At 47.4% G+C, this 19,451-nt stretch overlaps 1 protein-coding gene across 1 annotated transcript; it reads right to left on the bottom strand.

Moving 5' to 3' along the window:
* Positions 1–2,128: 2,128 nt before the first annotated feature.
* Positions 2,129–17,625, bottom strand: fam169ab (family with sequence similarity 169 member Ab). The gene is made up of 11 exons (XM_069688742.1): positions 17,544–17,625; positions 11,953–12,089; positions 10,129–10,314; positions 9,792–9,966; positions 9,279–9,458; positions 8,274–8,396; positions 7,229–7,353; positions 7,119–7,140; positions 6,921–7,026; positions 5,455–5,533; positions 2,129–5,386 (listed from the first exon to the last, which is right to left on the bottom strand). Exons 2-11 carry the CDS (start codon positions 12,085–12,087, stop codon positions 2,285–2,287), a joined length of 4,233 nt encoding a protein of 1,410 aa, XP_069544843.1. The 5' UTR covers positions 12,088–12,089; positions 17,544–17,625; the 3' UTR covers positions 2,129–2,284.
* Positions 17,626–19,451: the final 1,826 nt, after the last annotated feature.

The raw sequence follows: 19,451 nt of genomic DNA, 5'->3' as shown, positions 1-19,451 counted from the left end.
GAGGAGAAGGAGAGGAAGAGGAGAGGAGAGGAGGAGGAGAGGAGGGTAGGAGGAGGAGAGGTGGAGGAGGAGAAGAGGAGAGGAGAGGAGGGGAGAGGAAACGAGAGGAGGAGAGGAGAGAGGAGAGGAGGGCAGGAGAGGAGGAGGAGAGGAGGGGAGGAGAGGAGGAGAGGGGGAGGAGGAGGAGAGAGAGAGGAGGGGGATGAGAGGGGGTGGATGAGGGGAGAGGAGGGGGAGGAGGAGAGGGGGTGGATGGGGGAGAGGAGGAGGAGCATAGGACAGGAGGAGAGGAGAGGGGAGGAGGAGGAGGAGAGGAGAGGAGGAGGAGGAGAGGAGGGGAGGAGGAGGAGAGGAGGAGGAGAGGAAGGAGAAGAGAGGAGAAGAGAAGAGGAGAGAGAAGGAGAGGAGAAGGAGAGGAAGAGAAGAGGACGGGAGGAGGAGAGAGGAGAGAAGGAGGAAAGGAGGAGGAGGAGAGAAGGAGGAGAGGAGGAGTTACATGTTAGACAACAGACAGTTCAAATCTCTATCAAATCTCCTCCTCTCCTCTCCCCCTCCCCTCCCCTTCTCTCCTCCTCTGCTCCTCCCCCTCCTCCTCTCCTCTCCTCTCCTCTCCTCTCCTCTCCTCTCCTCTCCTCTCCTCTCCTCATAATAAGACCATAATAATAATAAGATCTTCTGAGGATGTTACAAAGAAAAAACCTCTTCCAAGTTTTATTTTGATTGTTTTTATCAAAGTACTCTAAATGTCATTCTGGCTTCTTTTTACAGTGAAATTTCAGATTTAAAAAAGAAAAGAATTCATTTTATTTCACCTCCTGTTGCATGTTTGTGAATTAAAGAAATACCAACATCTAGAGTCGAGATATTAAAACAAGTAGACGTTCACATTTCAAAAAGAAACGTAAGAAAATATTCATAATACAAAATATAAATTTACCATTTGTAAGAATTACTATCAAAATGTTAATTATGTCTTTTTAATGAAACAGTAAAAACCACAAATCCAACGTGGTCCCATCAGAGTTTCAATGAACTCGTCTGTTTCTGATCCAGTTTCATGTTTTCAATGAAACAATCAATAAAATAACATACAGTTGATGTTCACATGCAAACAGGGAAAAGAGGAGGAGGAGGAGGAGGAGAGGAGGAGGAGCGTTTAAAATATGAGTGAGTCCAAAACCTGAAAACATCAGAACAAGCAGCGACGCCAATAAACAGGATTCCTGAATCCAGCAGACGTAAAGAAGCTGATCACAGAGGACTGTCTGCTCGGAGACAGGAAGCTGTCGCCACGGCAACCGGGAGTGTACGCGTAACAGGCTGGAGTTCAACTTTTAGTTTCCTTCGTCACCGAACAAAAACAACTAAAGTGAGTGAAATGATGAGAGGAGAGGTTTTTCCACGGCCGCCTCCTCCTCCTGCTCCTCCTCCCCTCCTCCTCCTCCTCTCCCTCTCCTCCTCCTCCTCCTCCTCTCCCTCTCCTCCTCCTCTCCCTCTCCTCCTCCTCCTCCTCCTCTTCTCCTCCTCCTCCCTTGTGAGGATCAAACAGCACACAGTGTCATGACACAGCACTTAACTTCAGTTTTTAATATCACAACAATAATTTCATCTTCAGCCAGTTGATCAAATTTTTGAAAACATGTTTTTGATTTTGCAGCAAATTTAGTTTTTTGCGTAAAATTACATGAAGGACAAGAAAATACAAACGCACGCAAATATTGAGGAGTTTTCTTGAATGAGCGTTAAATCTTGCCTTCGTGAGATGGTTTCCTGGAGCGACTGATGAACTTCCTGGTGGACGAGTTCCACCTCCAAATAAAAAGATTGTGCTTCTGGTGAAGTCTTTTGTTGCTCCGGTTGTTTTCTCTCTGATGTGTGAAGTGTGGATCTCACTGTGGGGACATGATGACGTGATGGACGTCAAACTACGAACCCAAACGATCCACCAGAGTTTGGAACAGAAGACGTTCCAGCTCTGGTCTCCTGGAAGAACCGGTGGTGACGGGGATTATGGGAAACGTGGTCTCACATGAGACTTCCTGTTGAATTAACATGATTTAAGAAGTGACCTTGGAGATGATGTATTTTATATTTCAGTCCCAGAGCTGCTTCTCTTCATCACTCAGGAATGTTTTCTTTGATTCTTTAAAGTCAGGACATAAATGAAAGAAGAAGACTGGAACGGAAGTATTTCTGTGATAAGTTACATCATCTAAAACTGCTAGGAGGGAGTGGTCTCAGGGTGAAAGGGGCGGAGCCAAACAGCTGACTCCTTCAGAACCTCCTATACTCGGCTGCGTCTCTTAGATTTGGGACTCGGTGTCACCTCCGTGGTTTTCCTCTTGCTGACTCTTCTGCTCCGAGAACTCTCTTCTTCATCGGACTCCTCTTCTCTCTGAACTTTAGAGCTCCGCCCCCTGGGTCGAGGGCGGGGCGTGATTATCACCGAGGGAACCGACCTCCATCTTAAAACTCTGTTTGTGATCACGATCGGCTCCTCCTCTTCTTCAGACAGACTCACCTCCTCCTCTTCTTCCTCCTCCTCCTCCTCAGACTCCGCCTCTTCATCTGTGTCTAAGATTAAAGTTAGGACCGCCCCCTTTTCACCTGCACTCTCAGCAGCTCTGACATCATCCTTCAAGTTTTCTTCTTTCCCGCCTTCCTCCAGCTGTTCACTGGAACTACCTTCATCCTCCTCTTCCTCCTCAGTGACGGACTCAGCTGCTCTCGATCTTTTTTTTATTGGAGGCTCCTCTTCCTCTTCCTCTTCCTCTTCCTCTTCCTCTTCCTCTCCGGTGTTTGCAGCAGACTTCCTCTTCTCTCGGCCTCCAGACGACTTCACCGTTTTATCCTCCTCACTTTCTTCCTCTGGAGGTTCTGCTGCTGCTTCCTCCGTCTTCTCCTCTTCCTCCGTCTTCTCCTCTTCCTCCGTCTTCTCCTCCTCCAGCTGCTGAGTCGGCGCTGCTCCTCTGTCTTTCCGTCTCCTGGATCTCCGTGACGAGGTGCCGTGTGATGTTCTGCTTCTGCTCCTCTGTGCTCTCCTTGTTACAGATGGAGCTTCTTCCTCTTCCTCCTCTTCCTCAGCTTCCTGTCTGCTGTCCTCCTTCATCTGCTCTTCGTCTCCCTCAGCAGCTTCTCCCTCCTCCACATTTTCCTTCTCCTCCATCTGTTCTTCCTCCTCTTTCTTCTCAGCTGGTTCCTGCGCTGCCTCTTCCTCCTTCTCCTCCTCCTCCTCCTCTTCCTCTTCCTCTTCCTCTTCTTGAGGCTGACGCTGGGTCCGAGTTCTTTTGGATCTTCGTCTGGATGTAGCAGCAGTAGACCTCCTTCCCTTCCTCACAACTCTTCTTTTAATATCCGGTGCCTCCTCTTCCTCAGCAGTGATCTTCTGTTCAGGAACATCCTCCTCTTCCTCAGCAGTGATCTTCTCCTCGGGAACCTCCTCCTCTTCCTCAGCAATGATCTTCTCCTCGGGAACATCCTCCTCTTCCTCAGCAGTGATCTTCTCCTCGGGAACGTCCTCCTCTTCCTCAGCAGTGATCTTCTCCTCGGGAACGTCCTCCTCTTCCTCAGCAGTGATCTTCTGTTCAGGAACATCGTCCTCTTCCTCAGCAGTGATCTTCTCCTCAGGAACATCCTCCTCTTCCTCAGCAGTGATCTTCTGTTCAGGAACATCCTCCTCTTCCTCAGCAGTGATCTTCTCCTCAGGAACATCCTCCTCTTCCTCAGCAGTGATCTTCTCCTCAGGAACATCCTCCTCTTCCTCAGCAGTGATCTTCTCCTCAGGAACATCTTCCTCTGCAGTCACTGGTGTTTCTTCTTCTGCGATTCCTTTCTCCTCTTCTTCATTTTCTTCGTAGTCTTTCCTCTCTTCCTTTTTTGTTGGATCTTCTTTGTTTTCTGCAGATGCACCCTCCGCCTCCTCCTCCTCCTCCTCCTCCTCTTCTTCTCGCTGCTTTCTTCTTCTCCGTCCTCTGGTTTTTGGTGCAGCTTGAGATCTTTTCCTGCCACTTCCCAGAAGTCCAGCAGCTGGCGGTGGCTCCACCTCCTCCTCCACCCCCTCCATGACGGAGACCTCCCCCTCCTTCTCTGCAGACGTCTTGGATATGACTTCCACCACATCTTGTTCCTCTCCTGTCTGCGCTCCTTCCATCTCTTCTTCTGTGGTTTCTGCAGCTGGTTCATCACCTGTACTTTCTTCTTCTCCTGTTCCTGCATCCTCCTCCTCCTCCTGTTTCTGTCTCCTCCTCTGTCTTCCTCTCGGTGTGGCAGAGATGGACGTCCTCCCTCCTCTCAGAGTTCTTACCGTCAGAGCTTCTTCTTCTTCTTCTTCTTCTTCTTCTTCTTCTTCTTCTTCTTCTTCTTCTTCTTCTTCTTCTTCTTCTTCTCTGTTTTCTGTCTTCTTCCTGCTTCGTCTCCTCCGGTGTGTCGGTGTGGCTGTGACTCTCTGCGCTCCACTTCTCAGAGATCTGGTTCTGATCGCTGGTGATTCTGCCTCTTCCTGCTTCACCTCCTCCTCCACCTCCTCTTTTTCCACAGCAGCAGCTCCTGCTGGAGTATCTGCACACTCCTCCTCTGGAGCAGTAACCAGGACTGTACCCTCCACCACAGCCTCCTCGTCTCCTCCCTCCTCCACCACAGCCTCCTCGTCTCCTCCCTCCTCCACCACAGCCTCCTCGTCTCCTCCCTCCTCCACCACAGCCTTCTCCTCTCTTCCCTCCTCCACCACAGCCTCCTCCTCTCCTCCCTCCTCCACCACAGCCTCCTCCTCTCCTCCCTCCTCCACCACATCCTCCTCCTCTCCTCCCTCCGCTTCAGGTTTGTCCTCGTCTTCATCGGCACATTTTTCCTTTTCTGCCTCTGCAGTTTCTTCTGTGGCTCGTCCCTCCTCCTCCTCCTCCTCCTGTCTGTGTCGGGTGTATCTGTGTTTGGATGTGGCGGTGCTGGTGACGGTTCTTCCTCCGTCCGGTCCACTCTGGCGTTGAGACCTGCGGACGGGCGTTTCCTCCTGCGCAGGTTTGAGGGCCTTTACGACGCTCCTCCTGGTTTTTACCGCGTCTCCGTCCTCCGTTACGGTTTGTACCGACAGACTGAACTCATGTTGAGTGACTCCTTCGTCTGACGTTTCCTCCCGACTCTCCTCCTGAGTTTCTGATGCCACGTTCTCCACCGTGATCAGAGATTCCTGAGTGGTGGTGTCGTCCCGCGCAGCATCTTCTCCTTCCTGTGGCTCCTCCGTCGTAGCTGCTGATGTCACGTCAGCTTCCTCCAGAACAGCAGCTGCTACGTCTGACATCATCTCTGACATCATCTCTGACATCATCGCCACTTCTTCTTCAGGCGCTGCATCAGCTGCGTCTTCTCCTCTGTTGTCAGCCTCACCTAAAACCTAAAGACAAAACTGATGAGTCAGAAAGTTTCCGTAAACATCCGACAGACAGACAGGAAGTGACCCACCTCAGTGTGCTGCAGCTCAGAGACATCGTGCAGCTCTTCTCCGTCCTGTCGGGGAGTTTCTGCCTCGATGTCCTCGATTCTAAAACAGGTTAAATATCATCTGTTAATATTATACAAAAATACAGAAAATAATGCCATTAAATCTGTTTTTAACAAAACACTATCTTGAAAAAACAGTGATGACAACAACATATCAAATGTTGAAACTGAGAAATTGTATTGTTTTATGAAAAATATATGCTTGTTTTCAATTTGACGGCAGCAACATGTCTGTAAACAGTTGGTATTATTGGAATACGTGCAGAATGTGGTTGGACGTTGTTCTGCTGAAATAAACAAGACCTTCCCTGAAAGAGACGTTGTCTGGATGGCAGCATACGTTGCTCCAAAACCTGAATATATCATTCAGCATTAATGCTTCCTTCCAGATGTTCAAGCTACCCATGCCATGTGCACTAATGCATCCTGTACCATCACAGATGCTGGCTTTAGAACTGAGCTGATAACAAGCTGGATGGTCCCTCTCCTCTTTAACCTGGAGGATGCAGCGTCCATGATTTCCAAACAGAATCTCAGATTGTGATCCATCAGACCTCAGGACAGTTGTCCACTTCACCTCAGTCCATCTTCAATGATCTCGGTCCAGAGAAGGCGGCGGTGTTTCTGGATCATGTTTCTATCTGGTTTCTTCTTTGGAGAGTTTTAACATCATTTGTGGACGCAGCGATGAACTGTGTTCACAGACGATGGTTTTCACAAGTGTTCCTGAGCCCATGCAGTGATTTCCACTCCAGAATAGTGTGTTTTTAATGCAGTGCTGCCTGAGGGACCGAAGATCACCACCATCCAATATTGGTTTCCAGCCTTGTCCCTTGTGTTCAGAGATTTCTCCAGATTCTCTGAATCTTTTAATGATATTATGAACCGTAGACGATGAAATCCACTAATTCTTTGTAGTTTTACGTTGAGGAACATTATTCTTAGATTGTTGAACTATTTTCCAACACAGTCTTTCAGAGTGGTGAACCTCTCCCCATCTTCACTGCTGAGAGACTCTGCCTCTCTGAAATCATCTTTTATACCCAATCATGTTACTGATCTGTTGCCATGGTAACCTCAGTAGTTGTTAGATGTTCCACCAGGTGTTTTCTTTTTTTGCGTTACACAACTGTTCCAGTCTTTTATTGATCCTGTCACAACTTTATAGACGTGTTGCTGCCTTCAAATTCAAAATGAGCAGATGTTTTTCATAAAACAATAACATTTCAACATTTGATATGTTGTCTCTGGTCTATTTTCTATTAAATATGAGATTTGTAAATCATCACAGCGTCCCAACCTCTTTTGGAAACAGGGTTGTAACTTGGTCAAGTGTTTCTGGTCTCAGACAGTCTGAACTTGACACTAAAACAGACCGACGAACGTTCACCTGGTGAAACAGCTGGCAGGGTTCAGTTCATACAGACCTGATGACTCTGTCCGACGTCTCCTCTCTGATCTTCTCTCCCGCCTGCCTGCGTTCAGAGCTGCTGCTCCTCCCCCGAGCTGTCACCGGCACGTCATCAGAAACATCTGAAACAGTCACAACATCCACGACAACATGAGCCGATGAGCTGCTCACATGCTATCTTTACAATGTAGACGTAAAGTAAAGTAAAGCTCACCTCTCAGCACAGTCACTTCCTCCTGCAAATGAAAACACAACAAATCATTTCTACATGCTGAACATAACTGCCGAGTTAATAAATGTTTCATGAAATAATGATCAGCGTACCAAAGTTTCGGTGGTGCAGTCCATGGCCTCTGTTATGTGTGTGGCGATCGTGTCCATCAGCTCGTCCTCAGACAGCTCAGTGGTCATCGGAGGATCTCCGTCTGACAGCGAGAGCGTCTTGGAAACTGCTGAGAAACAACATGAACCGATTTAAAAAACATCTAAAGCAGGAGTCTCCAACCGTCGGAGGTTTGAACAACATGCAGTGTTTTCCATTTCAGCATTTTTTATCGATTTATTGTTTAACCTGTCCGAGAGAACGATGCTAACAACGCGATGGATTAACAAGTGGACAATTTCCCCTCCTCCCTCCACCTGTGTCAGTGCAGCAGAGGTGGAGCTCCACCCACAGTGAGACACACAGAGACCAGAGGACAGAAACACAGCAGAGGTGGAGCTCCGCCCACAGCGAGACACACAGAGATCAGAGGATAGAAACATAGCAGAGGTGGAGCTCCGCCCACAGCGAGACACACAGAGACCAGAGGACAGAAACACAGCAGAGACTCTCACACTGAGCTGGAAACAAATCACTGCTCAGAAATTAGATGAAATAACATAAATAAAATATTTACAGCTGGACCGCAGCAGGGGGGGCGGAGCTATAAAGAGTGTCTGCTGCGACTTTTCAAAATAAAAGCCCACCAGTTTCACACAGGATCTTGTCATATAATGAGTTTATACTTAGACATGTTTTTCTTTCAGGAGGGACAGGGGGTCCCATACAAAGGGAAACATTGGATTTTATTATATAAATATGATATTAGAACAATTATTTGACTCTTTTCAAAGCAGTTTGGCAACACAGGAGTTGCGTGTAGTTCTAGATAAAGAAAATAGCCCCAACATCAACTGAAAACATAAAGAAATGCAGACAGTAACAAGCACAGGGGATCAATTGAGTATCAGTTGTTTGGGTGGAGCTCAGCTATGTGAATGTTACTAAACATGAGTATCTCTCAGAGGAGAAAAGGTTGGAGACGGCTGCTGTAAGGTAACTCATCTTTTTAAATACAGTGTACTGCAGGGTATTCTGTGGTCTCACCTCTCAGGTCTATGGCCTGGATCCTGCTGGAGATGCTGGTCCTCTGTTTGGGCCCTCCGATGCTCTCCACCTCCCACAGCAGGTCCGAGTCTCCGGGGTACCGAACCAGGTACTTCTGACACACTGGGAACAAACAGGGAACCGACATGATAACTTATGGTTCAAAGACACATCAGAGTCTGAAGGTTCACGTTCTGCCTCTGGATCAACATCAGCACCACAGTTCCACGCGGAACGTTCCATATGTTCCACGTGTCCACACGGAACGTTCCACGCGTATTGTTCCACGGGGAGCATTCATTGCGTTCCACGCGGAACGCTCCACACTGATCAACGGTACCAGAACATTCCTGTTTTCACCTGAACTGTAGCAGGGGCTGATGTCCATAGAGAGACATGTCTTGGAACACTTTCTGTCCTTTATAAAAGATATAAAAAGGATGTTGAGTCTCATTTTGTAAAAACTTATTTTACAGCTAAATTCTGGTCAGACATCTTCCAATCCATCCAGACTTATTAACTGTTTCTTTCTTTTAAAGATGTTTTCTTTGGTCTGTTTAATTGTAAAAATGTAGAATTTCTTTTTGGAATAAAGCTTCTATTCTTTCAGCCAAATACCACATCCACAGCAGTAAATTCAGTGGTTCTGACCCGTTCTTCCCCATGTGACGATGTGGATCCACAAAACTCTCAGAGAACTCAGAAGCTCTTAAAACCGTGCAGCTGTACATAAACATGGCCGAGCAGGACTGATGTTGAAACATCCTGAAATGAATCTTTGTGATAGGACGTTTACTTTTGAATGAAAAGACTTTCCTGGACTTTTGCCTGCAATTGTTGTCATGTTGTGTTTGTCTTTTCTGTTTTTGTGTCGTGTACTGATGTTAATAATAAAGGGACTGGAAGAAGAAAACCAACGTTCTCCAGAAGGTTACAGCTTCCTGCTGCTCCGTCGGTGTGAAACGTTGTGATCCCAGCTGGACCCCCTCAGCTGGACTCACCTACCTCTGTACATGGGGGCTGTGAGGGGGTACCTCAACCCCAGAGCGTCCTCTTGAAAACTGAGCACGAAGTCCACCAACATCTGCAGGCCGAAGCCTCTACGGCGCTGACGCTTCCTGACGAAGACGGAGTCCATCACGGGCAGCTGGTAGGTTCTGGAGGAGAACGGGTTCCACACGCTGCCTGGAGGAGGAAAAACAAGGAAACATCTGTCAGAGAGGAACATGAACATCTGGGGTGAACATCTGTCAGAGAGGAACATGAGCATCTGGGATGAACATCTGTCAGAGAGGAACATGAACATCTGGGGTGAACATCTGTCAGAGAGGAACATGAGCATCTGGGATGAACATCTGTCAGAGAGGAACATGAACATCTGGGATGAACATCTGTCAGAGAGGAACATGAACATCTGGGATGAACATCTGTCAGAGATGAACATGAACATCTGGGATGAACATCTGTCAGAGAGGAACATGAACATCTGGGATGAACATCTGTCAGAGATGTTTGGACCTGAGGGTTTGACCGAGTAGAAGCCGACAGCCTCTCCATCGCTCCACACAATCTTTGCGTAGTCGTCCTCTCCGTGGCAGAGGAAGGGCATCTCCTCGGGGAGCTTCATCTCCTTGGTTCTGTAGATGACTCGGTTCAGGATGTACAGAACTATTCTCTCTCCGACCGTCTCCACCTGACCAACGGAGACACACGTCATCCTTAATGCAGCGGAAACCTGCAACATGCGTTTAAACAGAAAAACGTCTCTCTGTATGTAAAGATGGATGAACGTCGTGTTGGTCCATCGGGTGCAGCGGAGCAACACGGAGTCACAACGGTTCTGGTTTCCTCTCACCTCGACAACGCCGTCTCTCTCCGGGTCGGCCGTCCTGAGGATGTCCTCCACGGTCCACCAGCGGTCCGACAGGTACACGGCCACCGCAGTGAGCGGGTCGCTGGGGGAGAACAGGGCCAGGATCCTCTGCTTGTCACTGGGTCCGTACAGAGGGACGAAGCCCACTCTGGAGATGTCGATGGACACCTGAGGACAGACAGACGGATCAGGACGGACGGTCCACATCTCACTCCGAAGGAAAAAGGCACAAGAGGACAATCAAGAATCAGCGCCACCTACTGTTCATCTCAAGAAGTTGAACCTCTAATATTCAAGCGATGATATTTGGATATTTAAATAAACATTATGGAGTTAGTGAGCTGAACGTCAGAGCCAGTAAATACCTCCTCTTCCTCCTCTTCCTCCTCTTCTTCTTGATGAGATTCATTATTAAACTGTGTGCAGACTTATATAACTACAATTTTAAGACCTTGTGTTTACGCACTGTGAAAGCACAACGACACAGCAGAGTTCATTGGTTTAAATCAGCCTCAGGTGTGTTTGACCAGCAGGTGTGAGTGACTGGTTGCTATGGTGATCTTGAGGGAGCAGAGAGGGGAGGGGCTCTCTCTCACAGGAGAAACCAGGAGGGTTACTGGGAGGAGAGCCTTCAAAAAGTCCTCACCACACAAAAACTAACAGTCCTGTCGGAAAGATTCTTTCACCACGAGCGGCAGAAACTTGTCGGTAATAACTTAAATTTCATGTTCCTACTTTGTAAATTATAAGTTCAGTCGCAGGTCAGAGACGCCCTGCGTTTGATTTCACCAACTTACAGAGCTCAGATATAACGGGAGTCGATGGGACGGTGTGTGGGAGCACTCGGTGAAGTACGACATAAACTGTGCATGTGGAGTGGAGATTGAAAAACAGGATGAACAAACGTTTTTATCACAATATGTCAAGGGGCCAAAAGTTCAAGTAGGTGACATCACAGGTGACGTCACAGGTGACATCACAGGTGACATCACAGGTGACATCACAGGTGACGTCACCCACTCGAGATCTGAACCCTCCCAAAAGTTTATTCATTTCAGTAAAAGCTCAAAGACTCGTGACCCGTTTAAACTTCGAGCGTTTCTACTGTGAAGTTTGAGAGTTAAATGGCTGAATTTGTCAGAACTGGGCATTTATAGATCCGATTCACCGGAGCGGGAAAAACATGCAGCTTTTTGTAAAATACTGAAACACCGTACGACGAATCAGAACCAGAAGTCACAGCACGCTGTTCTGATCCAGACGAACGCTTTCATGTGTTGTTTGAACGGGTTTTGTCAAAGCTGCAGGACGAGTGATGTTCAGTCGACAGGAGGACACTGAATCACTTCACAACAGACTCCGACGCTTCGCTTTAGGTTCAACTTCAAACCAGCAGCTGGTCTGTCGGTGAATCCACTTCTCTTCATTTCCTGGTTCACGGAAAGAGACGTCAGATTTGACAAAGCCACGCTGACAGGTGAGTGAGTGACAGCTGTTGTCAGTGGGAGGAGCCTGTCAGCAGAGCAGCAGCAGCACAGGAGGCATTCAGGTGCAGCATTGAGCGTAGGTCACCTGGGTGTTGGAGTAATGATGGAAGTAAAGCACATCAAACGGAGAAAAAGTGACTTCAAGTCTACGAACTGTCAGCTGAACGTCAACAGAACACCTGACAGCAGAACCCTTCTGTTTGTATCTCTGTGATGTTCCTCCTGGTTGATTCTGACAGCTGTCTGATCGCCCCGGTGGTTCTGGTAGAACCCGGTGGACTCGGTGACCCGGTCACCACACCTGCGCTGCGGTCGTTACCCGAGTGGAGCCGGAGACGAGCAGCTGATCGCTGGATTCAGGGTCACTGAAGAGGAGGTTGTTCATGTAGTCGAGGGCCGATCGATCCAGATCGGCCTGGTTCACATCAGCCAGCAGGTCCACTGGGAACTTCATCACTACACAGTGGAGGAGGAGGAGGAGAGGGAGGGGGAGGAGGAGAGGAGAAGGGGAGGAGGGGAGGAGAAGGGGAGGGGGAGAGGGAGGGGAAGGAGGAGGAGGAAGAGGGGAGGAGAGGGAGGAGGGGGAGGAGGGGGAGGAGGAGGAGGGGAAGGGGGAGGAGAGGAGAGGAGAGGAGGAGGGGGAGGGACAGGAGGGGGAGGGGAGGAGGAGGAGGAGGAGAGGGAGGGAGGAGAGGAGAGGGAGGAGGAGGAGGGAAGAGGAGAGGAGAGGAAGGGGGAGGAGGAGGAGGAGAGGAGGAGAGGGAGGGGGAGGAGGAGGGGAGGGGAGAGGAGGGGGAGAGGAGGAGGAGGGGAAGGAGGGGGGAGGGGGAGGAGGAGGACGATAAAGAGGAGAAGAGAAGGAAGAGGAAGAGGAGAGAAGAGGAAGAGGAGGGGGAGGAGGAGGAGGAGGAGGGGGAGGAGGGAGGAGGAGGGAGGAGGATGGGGAGGAGGGAGGAGGAGGGGAGGAGGAGGGGGAGGAGGGAGGAGGGAGGAGGGAGGAGGGGAGGAGGAGGAGGAGGAGGGGAGGAGGAGGGGAAGGAGGAGGGGAGGAGGAGGGGGAGGGGGAGGAGGGGAGGAGGAGAGGAGGAGGAGGGAGGAGGGTGAGGAGGAGGAGGAAGAGGGGGAGGAGGAGGAGGAGGAGGGGGGGAGGAGGGGGAGGAGAGGGAGGAGGAGGAGGAGAGGAGGAGGAGGAGGAGAGGAGAGGGGAAGGGGAAGGAGGAGGAGGAGGAGGAGGAGAGGGGAAGAGGGAGGAGGAGGAGGAGGAGGAGAGGGAGGAGGAAGAGGAGAAGGGGAGGAGGGGGAGGAGGGGAGGAGGAGGAGGAGGAGGGGAGGAGGGGGAGGAGGAGGAGGAGGAGAGAGGGGAGGAGGAGGAGGAGGAGGAGGAGGAGAGGGAGGAGGAGAGGGAGGGGGAGGAGGGGGAGAGGAGGGGGAGGAGGAGGAGAGGGAGGGGGAGAAGGGGGAAGGAGGAAGAGAGGGAGGAGGGGAAGGGGGAGGAGGGAGGAGGAGGGATGAGGGGAGGAGGAGGGGGAGGGAGAGGAGGGGAGAGGAGGAGGAGGGAGAGGAGGAGGAGAGAGGAGAAGGGGGGAAGGAGGAAGAGAGGGAGGAGGGGAAGGGGGAGGAGGGAGGAGGAGGGGAGGAGGGATGAGGGGAGGAGGAGGGGGGGAGAGGAGGGGGAGAGGAGGAGGAGGGGAGTGGAGGAGGAGGAGGGGAGGGGAGGAGGAGGAGGGGAGGGGGAGGGGGAGGAGGAAGAGGGGGAGGAGGAGAGGGAGGAGGAGGAGGAGGAGGGAGGAGAGGGAGGAGGAGGAGGGAGGAGGGGGAGAGGAGGGGGAGGAGGAGGAGAGGGAGGGGGAGAAGGGGGGAAGGAGGAAGAGAGGGAGGAGGGGAAGGGGGAGGAGGAGGGGGAGGAGGGATGAGGGGAGGAGGAGGGGGAGGGAGAGGAGGGGGAGAGGGGGAGGAGGGGAGTGGAGGGGGAGGAGGGGAGGGGAGGAGGAGGAGGAGGGGGAAGGGGGAGGAGGAGGACGATAAAGAGGAAGAGAAGGAGAAGGAAGAGGAGGGAGAGGAAGAGGAGGAGGAGGAGGAAGAGGAGGGAGAGGGGAGGAGGGGGAGGAGGAGAAGAGGGAGGAGAGGGGGAGGAGGGGAGGAGGAGGGGGAAGAGGAGGAGCAGACCTTCATCACACCATACTGCAAGCTACAGAACCTGACTGAGCAGCAATTAGAGAAGTTTAGGTTTTTATCTCATTATTTAATCTCAGAAAATAATTCAGCATCCAGGTTTTAAAAAACAAACAGAAAAACTCTCCATGATCTCGAACATTATTCTGACAGATTAATAAAATAAAGGAAACCAAGAACATATTAATTGTCTGATTCATTGTCTGTTCTGCTGTTTTTCTATATTTGTGTAACCGTCAACAAACCAACAAAACATACAAAGTAGTTTGAACTCTAACAGGAGGAAACATGCTGATGATTATCATCAGAACTTCAATGAATGTGGTCTGGCAGGTATTTCTGCCAGCAGCACCGGCTTCTGAATGTGGGTCCAATAAGTGTGGCAGCGAGCCGGGTGGCACCGCAGTGTGTTAACAGCTGGGAGAGGCTCGTCACCGCAGGACATCCAGGAACCGGACAGACGGAGACTTTTGGAGCTGTTTATAAATTAAAAATTGATGTCGTAGTCACATGGTGCAGAAACGCTCACAGCCTGTTAGGTCCAATCAGGTCCAATCAGATCCAATCAGGTCCAATCAGATCCAATCAGGTCCAATCAGATCCAACCAGGTCCAATCAGGTAATCTTCACGTCAGTGGTTTTATATCCAGTCTGTAGTTTTATATCCAGTCTGTGGTTTTATATCCAGTCTGTAGTTTTATATCTGTAGTTTTATATCTGTAGTTTTATATCCAGTCTGTAGTTTTATATCCAGTCTGTAGTTTTATATCCAGTCTGTGGTTTTATATCCAGTCTGTAGTTTTATACCCAGTCTGTGGTTTTATATCCAGTCGGTAGTTTTATATCCAGTCTGTAGTTTTATGTCTGTAGTTTTATATCCAGTCTGTAGTTTCATATCCAGTCTGTAGTTTTATATCCAGTCTGTGGTTTTATATCCAGTCTGTAGTTTTTTACCCAGTCTGTGGTTTTATATCCAGTCTGTAGTTTTATATCCAGTCTGTAGTTTTATGTCCAGTCTGTAGTTTCATATCCAGTCTGTAGTTTTATATCCAGTCTGTGGTTTTATATCCAGTCTGTAGTTTTATACCCAGTCTGTGGTTTTATATCCAGTCTGTAGTTTTATACCCAATCTGTGGTTTTATGTCTGTAGTTTTATATCCAGTCTGTCGTTTCATGTCCAGTCTGTAGTTTTATATCCAGTCTGTGGTTTTATATCCAGTCTATAGTTTTATACCCAGTCTGTAGTTTTATATCCAGTCTGTAGTTTCATATACAGTCTGTAGTTTTATATCCAGTCTGTAGTTTCATATCCAGTCTAGTTTCATATCCAGTCTGTAGTTTCATATCCAGTCTGTAGTTTTATATCCAGTCTGTAGTTTCATATCCAGTCTGTAGTTTTATATCTGTAGTTTTATATCCAGTCTGTAGTTTTATGTCTGTAGTTTTATATCCAGTCTGTAGTTTCATATCCAGTCTGTAGTTTTATATCCAGTCTGTAGTTTTATATCCAGTCTGTGGTTTTATATCCAGTCTGTAGTTTTATACCCAGTCTGTGGTTTTATATCCAGTCTGTAGTTTTATATCCAGTCTGTAGTTTTATGTCTGTAGTTTTATATCCAGTCTGTAGTTTCATATCCAGTCTGTAGTTTTATATCCAGTCTGTGGTTTTATATCCAGTCTGTAGTTTCATATCCAGTCTGTAGTTTTATATCCAGTCTGTGGTTTTATATCCAGTCTGTAGTTTTATACCCAGTCTGTGGTTTTATATCCAGTCTGTAGTTTTATGTCTGTAGTTTTATGTCTGTCTGTAGCTTTATATCCAGTCTGTAGTTTCATATCCAGTCTGTGGTTTTATATCCAGTCTGTATTTTATATCCAGTCTGTAGTTTTATATCCAGTCTGTGGTTTTATATCCAGTCTGTAGTTTTATACCCAGTCTGTGGTTTTATATCCAGTCTGTAGTTTTATATCCAGTCTGTAGTTTCATATCCAGTCTGTAGTTTTATATGCAGTCTGTAGTTTCATATCCAGTCTGTGGTTTTATATCCAGTCTGTAGTTTTATACCCAGTCTGTGGTTTTATATCCAGTCTGTAGTTTTATGTCTGTAGTTTTATATCCAGTCTGTAGTTTCATATCCAGTCTGTAGTTTTATATCCAGCCTGTGGTTTCATATCCAGTCTGTAGTTTCATATCCAGTCTGTAGTTTTATATCCAGTCTGTAGTTTTATATCCAGTCTGTAGTTTCATATCCAGTCTGTAGTTTTATATCCAGTCTGTGGTTTTATATCCAGTCTGTAGTTTTATACCCAGTCTGTGGTTTTATATCCAGTCTGTAGTTTTATGTCTGTAGTTTTATGTCTGTAGTTTTATGTCTGTAGCTTTATATCCAGTCTGTAGTTTCATATCCAGTCTGTAGTTTCATATCCAGTCTGTGGTTTTATATCCAGTCTGTAGTTTCATATCCAGTCTGTAGTTTTATATCCAGTCTGTGGTTTTATATCCAGTCTGTAGTTTTATACCCAGTCTGTGGTTTTATATCCAGTCTGTAGTTTTATATCCAGTCTGTAGTTTCATATCCAGTCTGTAGTTTTATATGCAGTCTGTAGTTTCATATCCAGTCTGTGGTTTTATATCCAGTCTGTAGTTTTATACCCAGTCTGTGGTTTTATATCCAGTCTGTAGTTTTATGTCTGTAGTTTTATATCCAGTCTGTAGTTTCATATCCAGTCTGTAGTTTTATATCCAGCCTGTGGTTTCATATCCAGTCTGTAGTTTCATATCCAGTCTGTAGTTTTATATCCAGTCTGTAGTTTCATATCTAGTCTGTAGTTTTATATCCAGTCTGTAGTTTTATATCCAGTCTGTAGTTTTATATCCAGTCTGTAGTTTTATATCCAGTCTGTGTACCGTGAGAGTGAGAAGAGAGAAAGACAACAACCTGGCAGCTGTCTGTGTTTGAGCGCCTGCAGGGAGGACTGAATACCAGACGCACCTATAAACCACACGGAGCACCAAACCTGCCCGCTGCTCCCACAACAAGTCGCTGCAACATCTGCAACAAGGCGGCAAAACAAGGTGTGTGTGTGTGTGTGTGTGTGTGTGTGTGTGTGTGTGTGTGTGTGTGTGTGTGTGTGTGTGTGTGTGTGAACATCAACTTTCCTCGTTTAAAGTGATAATAAAACAGTAACTGTGATGAACCAGAGGTTGAGCTCATTGTTTGTGATCATATTCATATCAAATGTATTAATAAACTGTTATATATATATTTATATATATTACATATAAACTCTTAAACTAAAGCTTGCAGACGGTTTCCAGCATGTTTATGTGGAAGTGTGAAAATGTCCTGAAGCTAAAGTTTCCTGTTCAGTCGGGCTGCTGCATTTTGAACATTCTGTTCCCGATAAAAAAGTCCACATCGGTTCCGAGTCCGCGGGGTCCAGCCGGCCCGCTGCACGAGCACCGAGCTGCGGGGCTGTGCGTGCTCCCCGCGCGCATCTGAACGCTGCGGGGCTCTTGGATAGTGAGTTTAAAGGCTGCGGTCGTCCTCGTCTCTGTCTCCTCATAAATCCGTGAGAGCACGGAGGAAATCCCGGTAACCTGTTTACACACACACACACACACACACACACACACACACACACACACACACACACACACACACACACACACACACACACACACACACACACACACACCGGAGACGCGCCGAGCGGCGGGAAGAAGCACGGACTCACCTCCAGTCCTCACGAGCTCCTCCTGTCCTGTAAACTCTGATTGTTCACGTGAATTTCCCAAACAGACTTGTGCTTTATTGTTTTGCTGCGTGCGACGCTCTGCGCATGCTCGGCCGCGGCCACCAATCCTGAGCAGCAGCTTTATATAACCAGACTCTAATCCGGTCTAAACCTATCACCTAAAATACGGAGGGCACTCTTTCATGAAGTCACCAGCGTTTTTATGACGTCATCACATCAGACACAACAGATGCACGTGGTAACGTGTGTCGTCCCTGTGTAAATAAACTGAACCAATACATTGAAGGACTTCAGTGGTGAGAATCATGTGGCCATAACCATGTGTACTGACTCATGCTGTGGACTATTTTATATTTTGTATATCTTATAACCCCGCAGAACTTAATCAGAGATCACAAAGTTTACAACATAGTAAATATGTTATTCTGAATATTTAGTGTGATGCATAAAACATCTTGATAACCACAAGTAAACATGGAGTCTGTGTCTGAATATTTCATTCAGTGTGGACATTATGCATGCAAACAAAAAACCTCACTGATTCAACATGTTTCTCATAAAGAGTGAAGTTTTACACATTTAAAAAAACATGTAAAAGTTTTAAGCACCAAATAAAGAATTACAGTGAAGCGTGGAGATCACTAAAACCATAAACAGCATTTACACAACAGATTTACCAATATTGTTTTCTAAAGTGTTTTATAACAATTTGAGTTTTTCACAATCGCTACGACACATTTCTTAAAACTGTTTCCCAAAACTGTAAAAACGTTCAAACTACATTCATGAAACATTTGACTCTTCATGCAGAATCAAACAATCGCCTCAGAACAGTTTCATCTGCGCTCAGGTCCAAACTAACGGAACAAAAAGGGGCCGAGCCGTCGTTACTCCCAGAAAACAGGAAACAGCATTATTGTCTCCGATACATTAAACACATTTTGAATGATAAAAACAAACCCCACATTTTATAACTCAGGAGATTCAACACTTACGTAAAAATAAAGTCCTGGAAAAGAACAAAGTAAAAATGTAGATGAGGCACGATAAGAACGATATGAACCTTCAACGACCAACGTTTATCGGTGTCGACCCGTGTGGTCGATGTTGAGTCGTTGTTTCACATGTGACACGTGACAACGTGTCTGGAGTCTGAAAGTTGTGTCTGAAGAACAAGAACATGATTTATGGTTTTACCATCAGAGTGATTGATTCACTAAACGGGTTCCAGCTGCTGTTTGGGTCAGAGGAGGACGTGAGACGTGGTTCGTGTCGGGTACAGTGGGAGACTTTAAAACAGCTGCTTTGATGACATCACGTGCTCCCAACGTGTCATAGCAGCTGGAAAAGAGCAGATTTACCACTGACTGAAGTTTTGTGTTTAATGACAGCGAATCAGTTCCTGTTTGTTCTCACGTCATCACTTGGAGATTTATGGGGCTTGAATTGAATTTGTACATTTAAGTTTTGCATCGATCTTTAAAAGACGTTGATGCCGTGCCCGAATCCTGAACACACCACCAACCGCACTGTTTCGAGCTCAGTCTAATCGTCACTCTTGAGACCTGATGGAAACAACGTTATGCTCGTGAACCCAGGAGGCGGAGCTTCCCACTCTATAAAAGAAGGGTCAACTTCCTTCTTCGCCTTTCTCACCTCACACCTGTTCGGGGTAAGAAAATGAGTCACTCTTTTAAATCTACCGTTCTAAACAAAACCTCATGTCCATGTTTAAATTATGGTTCCTTTGAAATACACTTTAACTTCAAACCTTTGCAAACTACTGTGACCTCCATCCTTCCCTCCAGCTACCATTATTCACACTTGGTGGGTTTAAGTGTTGGACCTGCTGGGTACATTCACACACTGGTGTGAACACTTTTATTA

The sequence above is a fragment of the Brachyistius frenatus genome, unplaced genomic scaffold, assembly GCF_029030835.1.
Source record: "Brachyistius frenatus isolate BFR_SWC_R1_liver_20210118 unplaced genomic scaffold, ASM2903083v1 Contig_702, whole genome shotgun sequence".
NCBI classification, from domain to species: Eukaryota; Metazoa; Chordata; class Actinopteri; family Embiotocidae; genus Brachyistius; species Brachyistius frenatus.
Note: the sequence above shows the minus strand (reverse complement) of the source record. Positions and strands in the feature narration are given on the sequence as shown.